At 36.9% G+C, this 16,051-nt stretch overlaps 1 protein-coding gene across 6 annotated transcripts; it reads left to right on the top strand.

Moving 5' to 3' along the window:
* Nucleotides 1–5,972: 5,972 nt before the first annotated feature.
* Nucleotides 5,973–14,153, top strand: LOC107875160 (E3 ubiquitin-protein ligase SINAT2; the record flags this gene model as incomplete). Of its 6 annotated transcripts, none has more annotated exon segments than XM_047396621.1 (6): nt 6,003–7,610; nt 7,928–8,004; nt 8,136–8,228; nt 10,438–10,672; nt 12,324–12,620; nt 13,770–14,153. In XM_047396621.1, coding segments are annotated over 2 exon segments (597 nt in total), but the record flags the coding sequence as incomplete, so codon positions are not given.
* Nucleotides 14,154–16,051: the final 1,898 nt, after the last annotated feature.

Here is a 16,051-nt window from a genome sequence, read left to right as displayed (position 1 = left end):
ATTTTCAGCATGGCAAAATTTAAAGTCAATTTCAAAATTTTGTCTAAAATAATTCTGAAGGTATTAAATGATGAATTTCAATATGTTATATAGCTTTGAGTCTAGTTTCATAAAAAATCAAGCGCCTTATGATTTCATCATTCCTACATTGAGATATGAGGATTTTAATAGAGGTGCGCAAATCTGAAATTTTCAGCATGATAAAATCCAAGGCTAACTTCAAAAAATTATCAAGAATTATATTGAAGGAGTTTAATACTAAATTTTGAATATGTTGTAGATCTTGAAGTCTAATTTCTGAAACATCAAACGGATCATGATTTCAATATTCCTACAATGAGATATGAATTTTCTACCACTAACATGTTGTGCTGAAAAAAAAGTGACGAAAATAAGAGAAAAGTGGGAGCAAAAGAAATTACCTCAATATTATTGATGACTTGGAAACCCCAAAATCGATATTGAAAAAGTGGGAAAACTACCTCCTTTTATAGAGTTGTAGGATGGATGTTTCCTTCTCCAATATAAATTCAGATTAGAATAATTTTCATCTCCAAATTCAAATTGGAGATTGTTTCCTTCTCCAATATAAATTCATATTGAAATAATTTCCATCTCCAAATTCAAATTGGAGTTTGTTTCCTTCTCCAATATAAATTCAGATTGGAATAGCTTTCATCTCCAGATTGGAATAGCTTTCATCTCCAAATTTAAATTGGAGATTATTTCCTTCATCCATACAAATTCAAATTGGAGGTTCTTTGTTCTAAGTTCAAATCGGAAGAGTTTTATTCTTGATTAAGTAAGGGGATGAAAAAATCTTCCAAAATCTGTTTGAAATTGGATATCATGTCTCACCAATGGTTCTTAAGTGTAGAGATTCATGGAAAAAAATGAGAGAGTTTTGAGAGACAATATCAATATAGTTCGGCTTTAAATTTTTGAATGAGGTATTCATATGTATGAGGATCGTTGAAGCACGAAGTAAACATGCTTCAATAATCATACTTCAAGGCTAGTCTCCAAAATATTAAATGTCTCGACAAGTCTTGAAGTAGGGGGCATTTGTGGGCGATCCGATTTTATTAAATTTAAATTCGTACAAAATTCGGATTATATTAAATTTAAAATATATTAGTCCCAAATAAATATTGTGGATTAATATAATTAGATTAATTATTTAAGTCCAAACATATATGGGTTTAATTAAAGTCTAATTTTTTATTAGGCTAGCCCATTGATTTGGGCTACAAATGATGAGGCCCAAGTTATTGTCATATTCTAGAGGCCCAAATAAGCATCACGTGTCAAATGATGCGGCATGGCAAGTCAAGTGAAGTAGCCAATAGGACCATGCCACGTGTCAAAATGATGAAGTAAATTAAAAGCCATAAGAAATGTCATGTCACTTAAATCTGATTGGTCAAAGGAAGTTCATGTTTATCGTGACTCTCTATTTCCTACAACTATAAATAGGGGCCTCATAATTCAGAAAAAGGACCAACAAGTTTAACAAGAATCAGGGGAGAGCTAATGGATCAAAGCAGCAGATTTCACTACAAATTCAAAAACAAACTCAAGATTTCAGGATCAAGAGTTCAAGGTTCAAGTATCAAGAACAAGCTCAAGATTTCAAGATCAAAAGTTCAAGGTTCAAGAACTAGCTCAAGATTTCAAGATCAAGAGTTCAAGGTTCAAGAACAAGCTCAACATTGCAAGATCAAGAGTTCAAGATTCAAGAACAAGTTCAAGCTTCAAGATCAAGACTAAGAGATTCAAGAACAAGCTCAACGACCCTTGAATTTAAATACAAGTCGAGATCAAGTTCATCAAGTCTTCAAATCAAGTTCAAGTTCAAGATCAAGACTGCAAAATTCAAGAACAAGCTACCAAGCCCTTGGATTTAAGCACAAATCAAGATCAAATCCGTCAAGTTCAAGTTAAAGTTCAAGATCAAGCTCAAAGCCCTTGAATTTATAGTTGAAAAGGCGAATCAGAGGAATTATAGAGATTGTAACACTCACTTATTGAAATCAATAAATCGATTGTTGCAATATTTTTCTTGTCTCGATTATTATTTTTGGTCTCAAGAATTTTATTGTCTAACAAATTCTAGCACGCCCAGTGGGACGATCTCTACCTCTCATCTCAACTTTTCAGACTTTGAAGATTAAGAACGCCGAAATGACTTCCAAGAAGATCAACTCTCAATCAACTGCTTCCAAGGCTGTTGATTCAAGGTTCTCTGCTGAAGTAGAAAGCATCCTTGATGTTACTTACGGGAGCTTGGGAGCTGTCACGAGGAGAAGGCAAACATGTTAGGACAACAAACACATCCAGTATCGTCCGTGCCAACTCCAGTTTTTAAATCTTCAACCCCAAAAGGAATGAAGTCCAATGCAAGTGCTTCGAAAGGAGGAAGCAGTGTATCGAAATCGCTTAAGAAAACTCTTTCTCTACTTGAGCATTCTGGTTCTAAATACTCTGGCGCAAAGAGTGATGGTTGTTCAAAAATCGCATCATATCCACTTACACCGCATAAGTTGAGCACTTCGAAGATCAACCTATGCGATAATTCATGTTACTCTTCGACGTCTCCGGTGATCATGCAAGCAATGGTAACTGATGCCTCGTCTATGGAGGAGCAACTTCCGAATCTGACAAAGGCAATTGAAGGCCTGACCAACTATGTTCAGAATCAAGAGGCTAGGATTAATAAGATACTGGATAAGGTGAAAGACTTGATAGACGAAGAATCTAGCCATGCACCGGGAAAAGCTCAGAGGTTCGTGAGATGAAAAATCCTGTGAAACAAACACCACCGACTAAAGAGGTCCAAGTTTCTGCTAAAGGAATGATCCCGATTGGGCAATTGAGGAAATTCATTGAAGGGACCCTCAAAGACAAGTATGATGTTGTCACCAAGTCTTCTATTGCGTATGCCAAGCCCTACACTGCGGGAATAGATAGCCTCAAAATGCCTATCGGCTATCAACCCCCCAAATTTCAATAATTTGAGGGCAAAGGTAATCCGAAACAACATGTTGCACACTTTGTCGAGACATGTAATAATACTGGAACTTACGATGACTATCTTATCAAACAGTTTGTTCGTTCCCTAAAGGGAAACGCCTTTGATTGGTATATGGACCTCGAGCCTAACTCCATCGATAGTTGGGAGCAATTGGAACATGAGTTCCTAAATCGGTTTTATAGCACAAGGCGTATAGTGAGCATGATAAAGCTCACAAATACTCGGCAAATAAAGGATGAGCCAGTCATCGACTTCATCAATCGATGGAGAAATGCGAGTCTAAACTGCAAAGACAAGCTCAGTAAAGCTTCTGCAATAGAGATGTGCGTCCAAGGAATGCATTGGGGGTTTCTCTACATTTTACAAGAAATTAAACCAAAATCCTTTGAAGAGTTAGCTACTCGTGCTCACGACATGGAGTTGAGCATGTCTTCTGCTGGAAAGGAAGGAGCGCCTATCCATGATCCTCGAAAGGGAAAGGATAAGCAAGAACCCAAAAGATGGGGCAAGTTTGTCCCCAAAAATGATAACAAAGAATCCATGAATGTCGATGTGTCTCCTGTGAAGGTCACCACAAAGATAAGCAAGAAGCAAAGTATGAAGCAGACTTCTGGAACACGTCCAAATCAGAAAACTTTAAATGAGATGCAAGAAAAGGAATATCCCTTCCTTGACTCTGATGTGGCTGAGATTTTCGATGAACTCCTTCAACATAAACTTATTGAACTCCCAGAGATGAAGCGTCCCAATGAAGATGGAAGGACCAATGACCCTAATTATTGCAAATATCATAGGCACATAAGTCACCCTCTGAAAAAATGCTTTGTCTTTAAAGATAAAGTCATGCAACTGGCAAAAGAGAAGAAGATCTTCTTCGACGATGAGACGGCTAGTACTCATCAAATATCCATCACTTTTGGCTTGCTCGACCCAGTCCAAATATGTGTCAGAGAACATAATGAGGAAATATTAGAGCCCAACAGGTCTTCAGTTAACGAAGACGATGATGAAGGTTGGACTCTGGTAACCAGACGCAGACGCAAGAAGACAAGTCTGTGAAAGGAGACGTACGAGCAGCCAACCGAAAGAAGAATGGTGAAGAAACCAAGAAAACAAATTGGCATGGCACGAATGTATGAAGATTTGGATATGAATTTCTCCATAATTCGAGGGCCGTTAGTGGCGTATTTCTCGAACGTAGGAACATTTGGATTTGATCTCCATGAAAGGAGGGTTTTTCTTCTTGATATATTTGATTATCAAGAAGAGAGAGTTTTGATCTTTATGAATATCCCATGAATTTATTGAGACTTTTCAGATCTTTGATCTCTTTGTGAATATCCCGTGAATTTGTGGGATACTGGAGATGCCTCTTTAAAGGGATATTTACCCCATTTATATAGGCGTAATTTAGGGTTTAGGTTGAGTAGCCATCAAGCTAGATTGAGGATAAAGTAGCCCCCAAGAACTCTAACCAAAATTGAACTCTTTTTGTAGAGTCCACAAAATTTCAATGTCTACACATAAAGAAACTAAACTCTAATACAAGTGATATACTCCTTAGTTCAAAAATGATCCATTTTCCTTTTTAATCCGTTTAAAAAAGAGTGACCTCTTTTTTTTTTTTTCAAGAACACTTTGATTTCGACTTTTCACGTGTCATGTTTAAAACTACAAAATTAAAGGACATTTTAATGTATTTGACATATCTTTAATTTAGGATTAGAAGATTCAAAAGTTTCTTTTTTATTTTCTTAAAATTCGTATCAAATTAAACTAGATCCTTTTTGTTTTAACAGAGAAAGTAATTTTTAACCTCAAATGGTACAAATGCCTATGAAACTCTTCACATAAATCTTAGTAGGCGTTTGTCCATGAAAATTAAAAAAATATATTCTCTTTATTTGTAAGAAAATTTAGAATTTTAGTGTACTTTTGTAAATATGATTTACACCTCAATTTCTAAACAGTAACAAAATAACTTAATTTAACTAACAAAGATTATGATGGAGTGATAAATATTCATTCATCCTTAATCAGAGGTTTCAAGTTTGAGTTTTTCTGAATATAAAATCGTCTTTGTTAGGGAGCGCTTTACCCTCAATGTGGTACCTTCCAGCGTGAATCTGAATTTAATCGGGCTCAAATATGAAAATCAAACCCCGAATGAGAAACCAAAAAGACAACCTAACTTTTACAACTCCATATTAATACAAAAAGTAAACAATGAACATTAACAACAACCACATGAAGCCATATTTCTCCGATAACCTCACCAATAGATAGGGATGGGCATGGTACGGTATGGTAGGATATTTTAAACTTTGATACGATAACTTCAGTATTTGGTATCTAAAAGAATAATATCATTATCATACCAAATTAGTTCGGTATGGTTCGGTATTTTTAAATTCGATTTCGATATTTCACGGTATGTTAATTCGGTAACCATACTTTATTTGATTTCTAATTACATATATTCATATAAAAAAACTATAACTTTAAATTTAAAAAATGTATCAATCATGTTAAGTTAACAACAATCTTTGTTAATCAATTACACAAAAATAGCATTTCAATCACAATTGAATAGTCCAAGATGCAAACTCTAAACAACATTACCTAAACTTAAGCATAGTACTACTAAATAATAAGCTTCCCAAAAAATTTATTTATGAATAAAAGCTACTTTTATGTTCAATTAGCTAATGGATGATATATAAATATATTTAATAAGTTTAAATATAATATATATATATATATATATATATATATATATGAGTTTTATATGTTATTAAAAAACTTCAGTACGGTATACGGTATTTCGGTATTTATTACATAAATATTAAATACTATATCAAATACTAAAATAATTTAAAATTTCTACCAAATATCATATCAAATACCATAACATCCATACCGCGGTATAAAGAATTTCAATTTCATCTGGTATTCGGTATAGAATGCCCACCCCTGCCAATAGAGCACAATTTTCACTATTGAATATATGGGGCGATTCCCGGAATAAAGTGAATTTGGCCAAACGGGTCCTTCCACTTTCTCTTGCACCAATTCTTGAACATGTTTTGTACCTTAAACCCTGCTAAAACCCTTGTCCCACCTTTCTTGTTTAGCTTCAGAAACCTCTCAACACCTTCAAAGATTCAATCTTTGTCACTCTCTAGAGATGGGAATTTTGAGGAATCCATTATTAATGTTGTTAAAAGTCCAAACTATGCTAATGAACATTAACAAGAATGCAATTCTTTCAAAAGGGTTTGCTTAATGAGCATGAAAATCAAGAAAATGTTGAAAAAGTAGTTGTTTGAGCTAGTAGCAGTCATAGTTTGAAGCATTATGGGAAGGTTAATGAACATTAACAAGAATCCAATTCTTTCAAAAGGGGTTTGCTTTAGGAGCATCAAAATCAAGAAAATGTTGAAAAAACAGTTAGTTTGAGCTAGTAGTTGTCATAGTTTGAAGCATTATGGGAAGGTTAAGGACCCTAGAGATGGTGTCTGAACCAAAGCAACTAGGGTTTCATCAAGCCTAGTGTTAAACCCAAATTATAAAGGTGAAAAACCAGTTGTTTGTGCTAAGTATCATAGTTTGAAGTATTATGGGAAGGTAAAGGGCCTGAGTGTAGAGAATTTATTGCCTGATTTTGATTTTGATCACACTGTTGGGAGGAGGTTGATGTTGAGTATTGGGGCGAGGGCTGTTGTTTTAATGGTGGTTGATGCATCATTTCCTAGGGAAGTAGCTCAGTTAGTTTCTAGGACAATTGAAGAGGATTCGCGAGCATAGAAGGAGGGAAAATTAGGGAATGTAGAAACCTTTAAGGTTGAGAACTGGTGGTGCAGCATAGTTTGTTAGATGACTTAGGTTCATAAAAGGACCCTCTAGCAGGGGCCAGATGCTTCAGCATACTATTCGTAATTAAGTACCTTATATTTTACTACTGACTCAGAAGTCCCTAGCAGATGTAGAAACCTGATTTAGTTTCTTTCGTGCTTTGACAGTCTGTTGATATTGCTGCTTCTGGTCTTGATTGGTTTTCCATTGGACTAAAGGAAGAGGCTAAACTAGTTTTTTGGACATTTGATGGCATTGATGTCATCGTTCGCAATGCATTACTCCCAAACAGATTCCATGATTTTGAAGTTGCTAAACTTCACTGTTTCAAAAATTGTTTCCACTACTGACCGCACCTCCAATAAGCAGTGCCGCAATGAGAAAAAGAGGAAATTGAGCGACTCTACTGCAGAAAAACCTGCTGAATCATCAACTGTCGATGTGACTTCAACTACCTGCTAATTGTGGATGCATTTAAACTCTGGAAAACTTGCTAAGTTCGTCATTCATTTTGGAACCAAAAAGAAAATTCTTTACCTTCTCAGAAAGAAATGTACTTTGCTTGTCCCAGACTGGAATGCAGATTGGAAGTGAGAATAATTGCCAATTTTACCTCTCCAAGACCTGGATAAGTTGATGTGGTTCTACCATGATTTTTCTCCCCTGCAAAGAAGAAATGCGGCATCAAAACCAGAGAAATGCATTAAACAAAGGCATTCAGGTTCCGCTTTTGTGATCGTTGTATCCCCTTCACCTGTTCTTACCTTCATTATACATAAATTTTCGTGTTCATCAATGCCAAACTGTCTCGTTACGTAAATGCTAAGGGATACTTGTATGTACTATGTAACACAAACCAAATGTTTGGTTCATGATTTGAAGTTTGTATGTTCTGAAGTTTTTTAGATGTATATATTCAGTGAAATTCTCGATGCATATACATGGTTTGGACCTAACCTATTGGGTTCCGTTGAACTCGTACTTTCCATGTTAGATGTCCGCCCCTGTGATCATCTGATCAATTTTGTTGTGCTGTAGGTATCATATTTAATTCTGCTGATTATGAGTTGTTTGTATGGAGGTTCTCTCAGGCTGGTAATGAGTTGTATAAATAGGTATTATTGCAATCATTTTGTTCAAAAATTGTGTAACGACAAAGTTGGAACATTTCTTTTTTTTTCCGGCTTCCCACCTGGTGTCTGGTACCCATATTGGAGCCCCGATTAATCCAAATTGCGCACTGCAGGGCCCATTCTGCACGTGATGCTTCCAACAAGATTTTCTCCATACCCAGGACTCTAACCCGAGACCTCTGCTTAAGGGTGTACAACCCATGCTGGTAAGTTGGAACATTTCTATTTGTTATTAAACATGTTAATGTGTCAGCATAAGTTGACTCGACTCTTTGCCGGACGCTGGATGAAGACAAGATGCTTAATATATCGGGCTGCACTTTTTTAGCCTGTCACCTTAACATTACCTATGTGTTGCTAAGCATATCCGAGTTATTTAATTCATCTTAATCGAACTTGATCAACGTAAGTAGGTTTTTGGTTCACAATTTGAGTTGACTCCCTATATGGTCACTCAAGTATTGAGAAGATCCCATTGAAGTCATCTTTAAATTTTCTTCCTAATATGGTCATTCAAGTATTAAGAAGATCCCACTAAAGTCACTTTTGATTTTTTTTTTCCTTAAATGGTCATTTAATTATTGAGAATATTCCACTAAAATTATTTCTGGTTCTTTTCCTATAAAGTTATCCAACTATAACTAAGTAATCTTAGTTGACATGTCATGTCGTATTAATTTCTTATTTTTCATGCCATGTAGAATAAGACCTAGACTAACTTTGTATTAAAAAACATTGAATCTAGCCATTTAATTTTAAGTATATGTTAATTTAAGTCCTAATCATTTTTTAAAGGGAAATGTACACTAAATTGACCAGAAGACTAAAGTATTTACACCCAAATGCCCCTTCCCTTACTAATTTCATAAATACCCCATCGACATAAACAAAGTACCCGAGTTGCCCCTTTTTTTCCAGATGCTACTTTTGTTTCTTTTTTGTTCATTCATTTTATTCGTGTCCTTCTATTTAATGTCTTTGTATCATTACCAGTTTCAAAAAGGAAAAAAAGTTAATGTCTTTGTACTTTAATCTATTTTTTTGCCCTATCATTAATTACTTTAGTCTTTTTCTCATTTATTATTTTTATTCTTGCTTTTGCCCTTTCTTCATTTATTATTTTTATCATTTGTCTCATTTGAGCCATCCCATGTTTTCCCAATGCTTGCTCCCTCTCTTATGTTCTTTACACTCCGTATATCCACTCCTGGACATGAGGGGGTTGTTAAGGGCCTCATATTGGTTGAGGGAATGGGTTGTTGTCTTCTTATATGGTTTATGAAAATCCTCACCTTATGAGTTAACTTTTGGAATTAAGCTAGGCTGGATCCACAAGTTCTGAAGACCACAGTCCTTGATATCTTTGGCTGGATCTACAAGTTACTCACTTAAGGAACACAGTCCTTGATATCTTTGGCTGGTGCTTCAAATATTGAGCGGCGCAAAGGCAAGATGTTAATTAAGGTTCTAACAATGTAAACTGGTAGCTGTTTATATTTGTAAGAATGGCCGGAAGAGGAAAAAGTATTCATTCGAAGAAAGAGGTTAAGTATCGTAGTGTAAAGAATGAATCTTGGGTCTAACTCAACCTCAAAAGCTAGCTCAAAGGGAGTAGGATTGCCCAAGCCTTATAAAGAAACCACCTATCTCATTAACTACCAATGCGAGAAGGGTTTCAAGTTATTTGGGCTCGGCATAGAAGGGTTTCCCATCTTTCTTCCTACGGGGAAAAATGATGATTAAAGGCTATACTTCCGATCATTTGCTAACAATAAGAGAGTGCGTCGTTTCCTAAAGGGTAAATGTCTCATGGTATGGACAGTCAACTCTACAAGCTGTATTAGTGAAAATAACAATGAAAATTTGATGCTTATCGTTGAGAGTTAATGATAAGAGAGCACCTTGTTTCCTAGAAGATAAACATATTTATGGACTGGTACATACCCGAGGCACCTCTTCGTTGGCCTATGTAAAGGAATTATCACAATTAAGTCGGTAAAGCATATAGTTTGACATTATTAGCAGATTTTGAACTTTTTGCTATGTTTTTGGGGTAGAAAGTTGGAAAGATGATTTAGCTATCTACCTATTGTGTAATAATATTCATTGAATGCTAACTTTTCTAAGGTAGTGTGTGATGGTATGGATATGTCAAATCGGAAATCTCTGACACTAACTGTTGATATACAAAATTGTTTTTTGTGACACAATCAAAAGAAAAAGATATTGACCCACCAACGCCCTTCAAAAGAAAAGAGAAGAGGATCAATAGTGCCTTCCCAAAGAGGAAGTTGGCCGACTGAAGCTATGTTTTTCATTTTTCTTTCTATTTTGTTAAGTTTGTGACCATATTCTTCAGGTCATTAGAAACATTTCTTGGGCTTTTACTGAGCTTGCTGATCTTTTTCTTGTAAGCGTCCAAATGGCCACATGTTATGGTGAAGTGCAAGTCAAAAGTACATGTATGTTCAATTTTCCGCAAGATTCTGACCCAAAACAACCAGGGTTTCATGAAGCCTTGTACTAAAAGTCCAATCGTTGATGAGCTAGAAATATCGTTTTCTTTCGAAAGGGGTTTGCTCAATGAGCATGAAAATCAAGAAAATGTTGAAAACCAGTTGTTCCTGCTCGGTGTCATCGTTTGAGGAAGGTAAAGGACCCTAGAAATGGGAATTTTGAGGAAGCTATATTTGATGTGGTGTTAAAATGCAAGATATTCTGACCCAAAACAACTAGGGTATTTCATCAAGCCTTGTGTTAAAACCCCAAATTATGAAACGCCCATTAACAAGAATATGACGAGCCAGAAATATCATTTTCTCTCAAAAGGGGTTTGCTCAATGAGCATGAAAATCAAGAAAATGTTGAAAACCAAGTTCAGAAAGGTGAAAAGCCGGTTGTTTGTGGTAGGTGTCATAGTTTGAGGCATTATGGGAAGGCTAATGACCAGAGCATGGAGTGTCTTAATTATAGTTACCATTATTATTATTAAGATTTACATGATCTGTTTGTGAGCCTTTTCAAATCTTTGACTCTTGTTACCTTAAACTTATATACTACTTGTAAAAAGTAACAAATAAATAGTTAGTTTGGACCTTCGTGTAATAAAAAATATATTGGACCTTTATGTCATTAAATTGGTTTGAACTCTAGATTTTTCTCTTTCCTTTAGGTTTTAATTGGATGAATCTGTCAGTTTTTTCATACAAAATCTCATCTTGGTTAGTTTTGCTCTCTTTCCCCCTTAGGTTTTGGTAACTTCTTTCATTGTTTTTTGAAGCTTGTGTTTTGTAGGGTGCTGATGGGTTTTGTGGTTTTTTTGTTTCTGTGAGTTGTTAGAAGCTCACAAAGATTGGACGTTTGAGTCATAAAATTGGTTTAGTTTCTAGGTTTTCTTCTTATTTTTGTCCAATCAAAGTTATGCCTTCTTACTAAGGGGAGTGAGGCATAATAGGTCTTGTCATTGGTAGGCATTTCGTTCGTTTCTTGTGTAAGAAAATTCTTTGAGAAGATCTTTATATGGTGCTTTCTCAGTTTGATGTTGGAAATAAGTGAGATACCTTAGTTGCTATGCTGTCTATGTTTCTTCCTTGTGAGGTGATACTTTGACGGACGTGTAGGATAACTTTGTCAGCTGGGAAACTCTGTCTCCATACTTTACTTAAGAAATTTTGTGTTTGAAGATTTTAGATTTATTCATCTCGGGGAATAGATATGATTGTTAAATAAAATGTGATCGGTGAATTAAGTCTTTGTTCAAATTTTTTATGAATGGTAATATTTTGATCATAAACAGGTATCTCATTGCAACAATTATTTGACCCAAGGCCTAGTTTTTGAAAGACGATACGTTAAATAGATTTCTGTTTTAATCATGTGTGCAACTTGGTAATCTTAAATGCTGACAATTGAAAAGTTCATAGAGTAGTTATTTCATTATTTGTAATAGGCACACTAACTAGTTTCGCTAAACTTCTCTTCTGTTGTCTCCTTTTCCTTTACCCAATTCTCTTGTTAATTTTGCTTGTGAAATGAATGTTTTTAAAATTTCACTCTGGTTAGCCATCAAAGACTTGATGAATTAATTTCCATATAAGTGGTTGGTGTTAGATTGCCTGCACTAACTGGCATTAAAATAGTTTGCTCTAACTAGTAGTTGCAGAAACCTCCTTTCTGACGCGTTATTGACTGTTCATTGATGTAGATCTTTTTCTGATTTTGTTTATGGGTTGATTTCTTTGCTGCTTTATTCAGATAGAGAATATCATTCCAATTTATGTCCGTGTTTCCATTGGTGGCAGGATCAGGACTGTCAAGAGAGCTAGAAGATCAGATTTGAGGAGGATATATATTGTTATCAATGTATAGTGGTTTATATAGATAGCATGGCTCCCGGAGGTAGCAAGTACCAGGATATTAGGAATCCCCGAAGTGCAGATTCTGATTATGGTATTGCACCAGAAAGTGCTGAATTCACAAACTCCCCAATATCTGCAGCTATAACTGGTGGGAAGCATGGAGCGGGATCTAATAGTGTTGTTCATGAGCTACTTGAATGCCCTGTTTGTATGGATCCAATGCACCCGCCAATTCAGCAGGTAGGTTCTAATGTCGCTTAAATTGGAATGGCAGCTTTGCAATGAGAGTGGTTTGAGATCTCTTGAGGATGACTGATAAGGGTTGGATAAAAATGCTATCGTTTCTTTATAAGTAGTCAATTATTTTTCCAAATGATTATTGAGCACTAGATTGTTCATAGTCCAATCTCTAAAGAATGTATTGGGTAGTGAATGGTTTGACTTCTAAGAAAATGTAATACGGATATACTATCTTACATAATTTTGGTGCACTCGTCTCTCCTTTATGCATTTTTTCAAGACAAATGGTTACTAACGAGTGTTTATATTCAAGTTTTGCATCCTAATGTAAGTTGCAGCATAATATAACCAATTTGAGCTATTATGGGGAGAAAATATCTGTTAGTCTGTTCAGTAGAGTAAGTTGGCAAGATGTTAATTAAGTTTCTAATAATGTAGACTGGTTGCTGTTTATATTTGAAAGAATTGCCGGAGGAGGAAAGAGGTAGTATAGTAGATTCAAGTTATTTGGGCATGTCAGAAAAGGGTTTCCCATCTTTCTTCCTTAGAGTTTGGATGTTCCTTTCATTTCTTCAAATAAGGGGCATGAGGAAAAAATCATGGTTAAAGTCTATACTTCCGATAATTTGTTAACAATAAGAGAGCGCCTAGTTTCCTAAAGCATAAATGTCTCATGTTATGGACAGTTAACTCTACAAGCTGTAATACTGTATTAGAGAAAATAACAATGAGAATTTCATGCTTGTCGTAGCTAGTTAACGCTAAAAGAGCACCTAGTTTCCTACAAGATAAACATAAGGTACTCGGTGCACCTCTTAGTTCTATGGCTTATGTAAAGGGATTACCATAATGAAGTCAGTAAAGCATATAATTTGACATTATTAGCAGTTTTTGAACTTTTTGGTATGTTTTCGGGATAAAAAGTTGGAATGATGATTTAACTATCTACCTTTTATGTAATAATATTCATTGAATAATTCTTTTCTACGGTAGTGTGTGATAGTGCCTTCCAAATTAAGAAGTTGACCGACTGAACTTATGTTTTTCATTTTCTTTTTCCTTCTTTTTGTTAAGCTTGTGATCTTATTCGTCAAGTCATTAGAGGCATTTCTTGAGTTTTTACTGAGCTGTTGACCTTTTTCTTTTAAGTGTCCAAATGGTCACACGTTATGCGTGAAGTGCAAGTCAAAAGTACATGTATGTCCAATTTGCCGCCATGAACTTGGAAACATAAGATGTCTAGCACTGGAAAAAATTTCCGAGTCAATAGAATTGCCATGCCGATACCAAATTTATGGCTGTCAAGATATATTCACTTATCATATGAGCCTGCTACATGAGCAGAACTGCAAGTTTCGACCATACAATTGCCCGTATGCAAGATCTGAATGCGCTGTTACTGGTGATATTCAGCACCTCATTGCACACCTAAAAGAAGATCACAAGGTCGATATGCATGATGGGTGTACCTTCAATCATGTTTTTGTCGAATCTAATCCTCAAGAAGTAGAGAATGCTGCATGGGAGTTGCCGGTTAGTTCTCTCTCTCTATCTATCTCTCTCTCTTTCATCATAATGTTCTGAGAGCTAAAGGAATGAAGGGGTTGGGCAGTGAGGGTGTTATTACAACAACAACAACAAACCCAGTATATTCCCACCTAGTGGGGTCTAGGGAGGGTAGAATGTACGCAGTCCATACCACTACCTCTAAAAAAGTAGAGAGGCTGTTTCCGATAGACCCCCGGCTCAAGACACAGGACAATATACAAAAATATTCAAAGCATGAAACATGATAAAACTAACATAGATACAACATCCACAAAAGTAATGTGCAATACCAAACAAAAGACACCAAAACCCTCCTAACTACGGACTACGATTCATCCACCCACCTTATCCCTCTATCCTAATGTTTTTCCTCCAAACCTTCCTATCCAGGGTCATGTCCTCAGTGAGACGTAACTGCTCCATGTCACGTCTAATCATTTCTCTCCAGTATTTCTTCGGTCTACCCCTACCCCGCTTGAAACCATCTAACGCTAGTCTCTCACACCTACGAACTGGGGCATCCGTGCCCCTCCTCATCACATGACCAAACCATCTCAACCTCACTTCCCGCATTTTTTCCTCCACCGATACCACTCCCACCTTCTCCGGAATAATCTCATTCCTAACCCTGTCAGCCCTTGTAAGACCACACATCCAACGCAACATCCTCATTTCCGCCACCTTCAACTTTTGGATATGGGAAAGTCTTAACTGGCCAACACTCCGCTCCGTACAACATAGCCGGCCGGACTGCAACTCTATAGAATTTGCCTTTAAGCTTGGGAGGCACCTTCTTATCGCATAAAATCCCCGAAGCGAGCCTCCATTTTATCCAACCTGCCCCAATACGGTGCGAGACATCCTCATCTATCTCTCCATTTCCCTGGATCGTAGACCCAAGATACTTAAAACTATCCCTCTTGCAAACTGCCTGAGAGTCCAACTTCACCACCGCCTCCTCCTCTTGCCTCGAGTCACTAAACTTGCGCTCCAAATACTCCGTCTTGGTCCTAAACGGAGATTACACTCAGTAATAGGAACTTTTAATTCCAGATCTGGAAATTTCCATTTAATAATACCTATCTAAAAAAGAATGTCTATCATGAGAGTTAAGAGGGGTAGTTGGATAACTCTTTCATTTGTACAGACGTGTGACTGGTGTCATCACTCAAGTAGACATGTCAAATTATATGTGGCGGTGCAAAGAAGATACTTCAGTCATTTCATAGGTCCTCAGTCTTATGGAATCAGTGTTGTCAAAGGCACGATTAAGCCCTAAAGCGAGGCTCAAAATGTGTTGAGTGCTTTGCCTTCTTAATATGTACTTTTAGTCGTCATCAATGTTCTAAGGCATGCTTTTTCTTGCCTATGAGCTTCTTATGATGAGGGGGCACTAAACAATTGATATTTTTACCCTACCGTAATCTTTTTTCAATTTCTTTGTTCATATATTTGTCATTCATACATATAATTATTAGTCTTGGACTAGACATATATATTTGGATTTTGTGTACTTGCTAGGAGATAATAGATTCTTGGACTGCTTACTGCCTTTCTCTCTCTACCCTCTCTAATGGCTCTCTCACTCTCTCCCTACTCCCTCTCTCTCTCGCCTCGCCCCGGTTCACGGCCTTCGGCGCCGTCGCCGACCGTCGGCGCCGACCCGACCCGACCCGACCTCCGGCCCCGACCACCGGTCCCCGGCGTCGACCGCCGTCGCCGGCAGAACGGCTTTCTCTCTCTCCCTACCCTCTCTCTCTCTCCCCGGTCCCCGGCCCCGTCGCCGTCGCCGACCTTCGGCGCTGACCCGATCCGACCTCCGGCCCCGACCGCCGGTCACCGGCGCCGAACCCCGTCGCCGACCGCCGGTTCCCACCCCCCCC

Source organism: Capsicum annuum, chromosome 1 (genome assembly GCF_002878395.1).
Source record: "Capsicum annuum cultivar UCD-10X-F1 chromosome 1, UCD10Xv1.1, whole genome shotgun sequence".
Classification (NCBI taxonomy): domain Eukaryota; kingdom Viridiplantae; phylum Streptophyta; class Magnoliopsida; order Solanales; family Solanaceae; genus Capsicum; species Capsicum annuum.
Note: the sequence above shows the minus strand (reverse complement) of the source record. Positions and strands in the feature narration are given on the sequence as shown.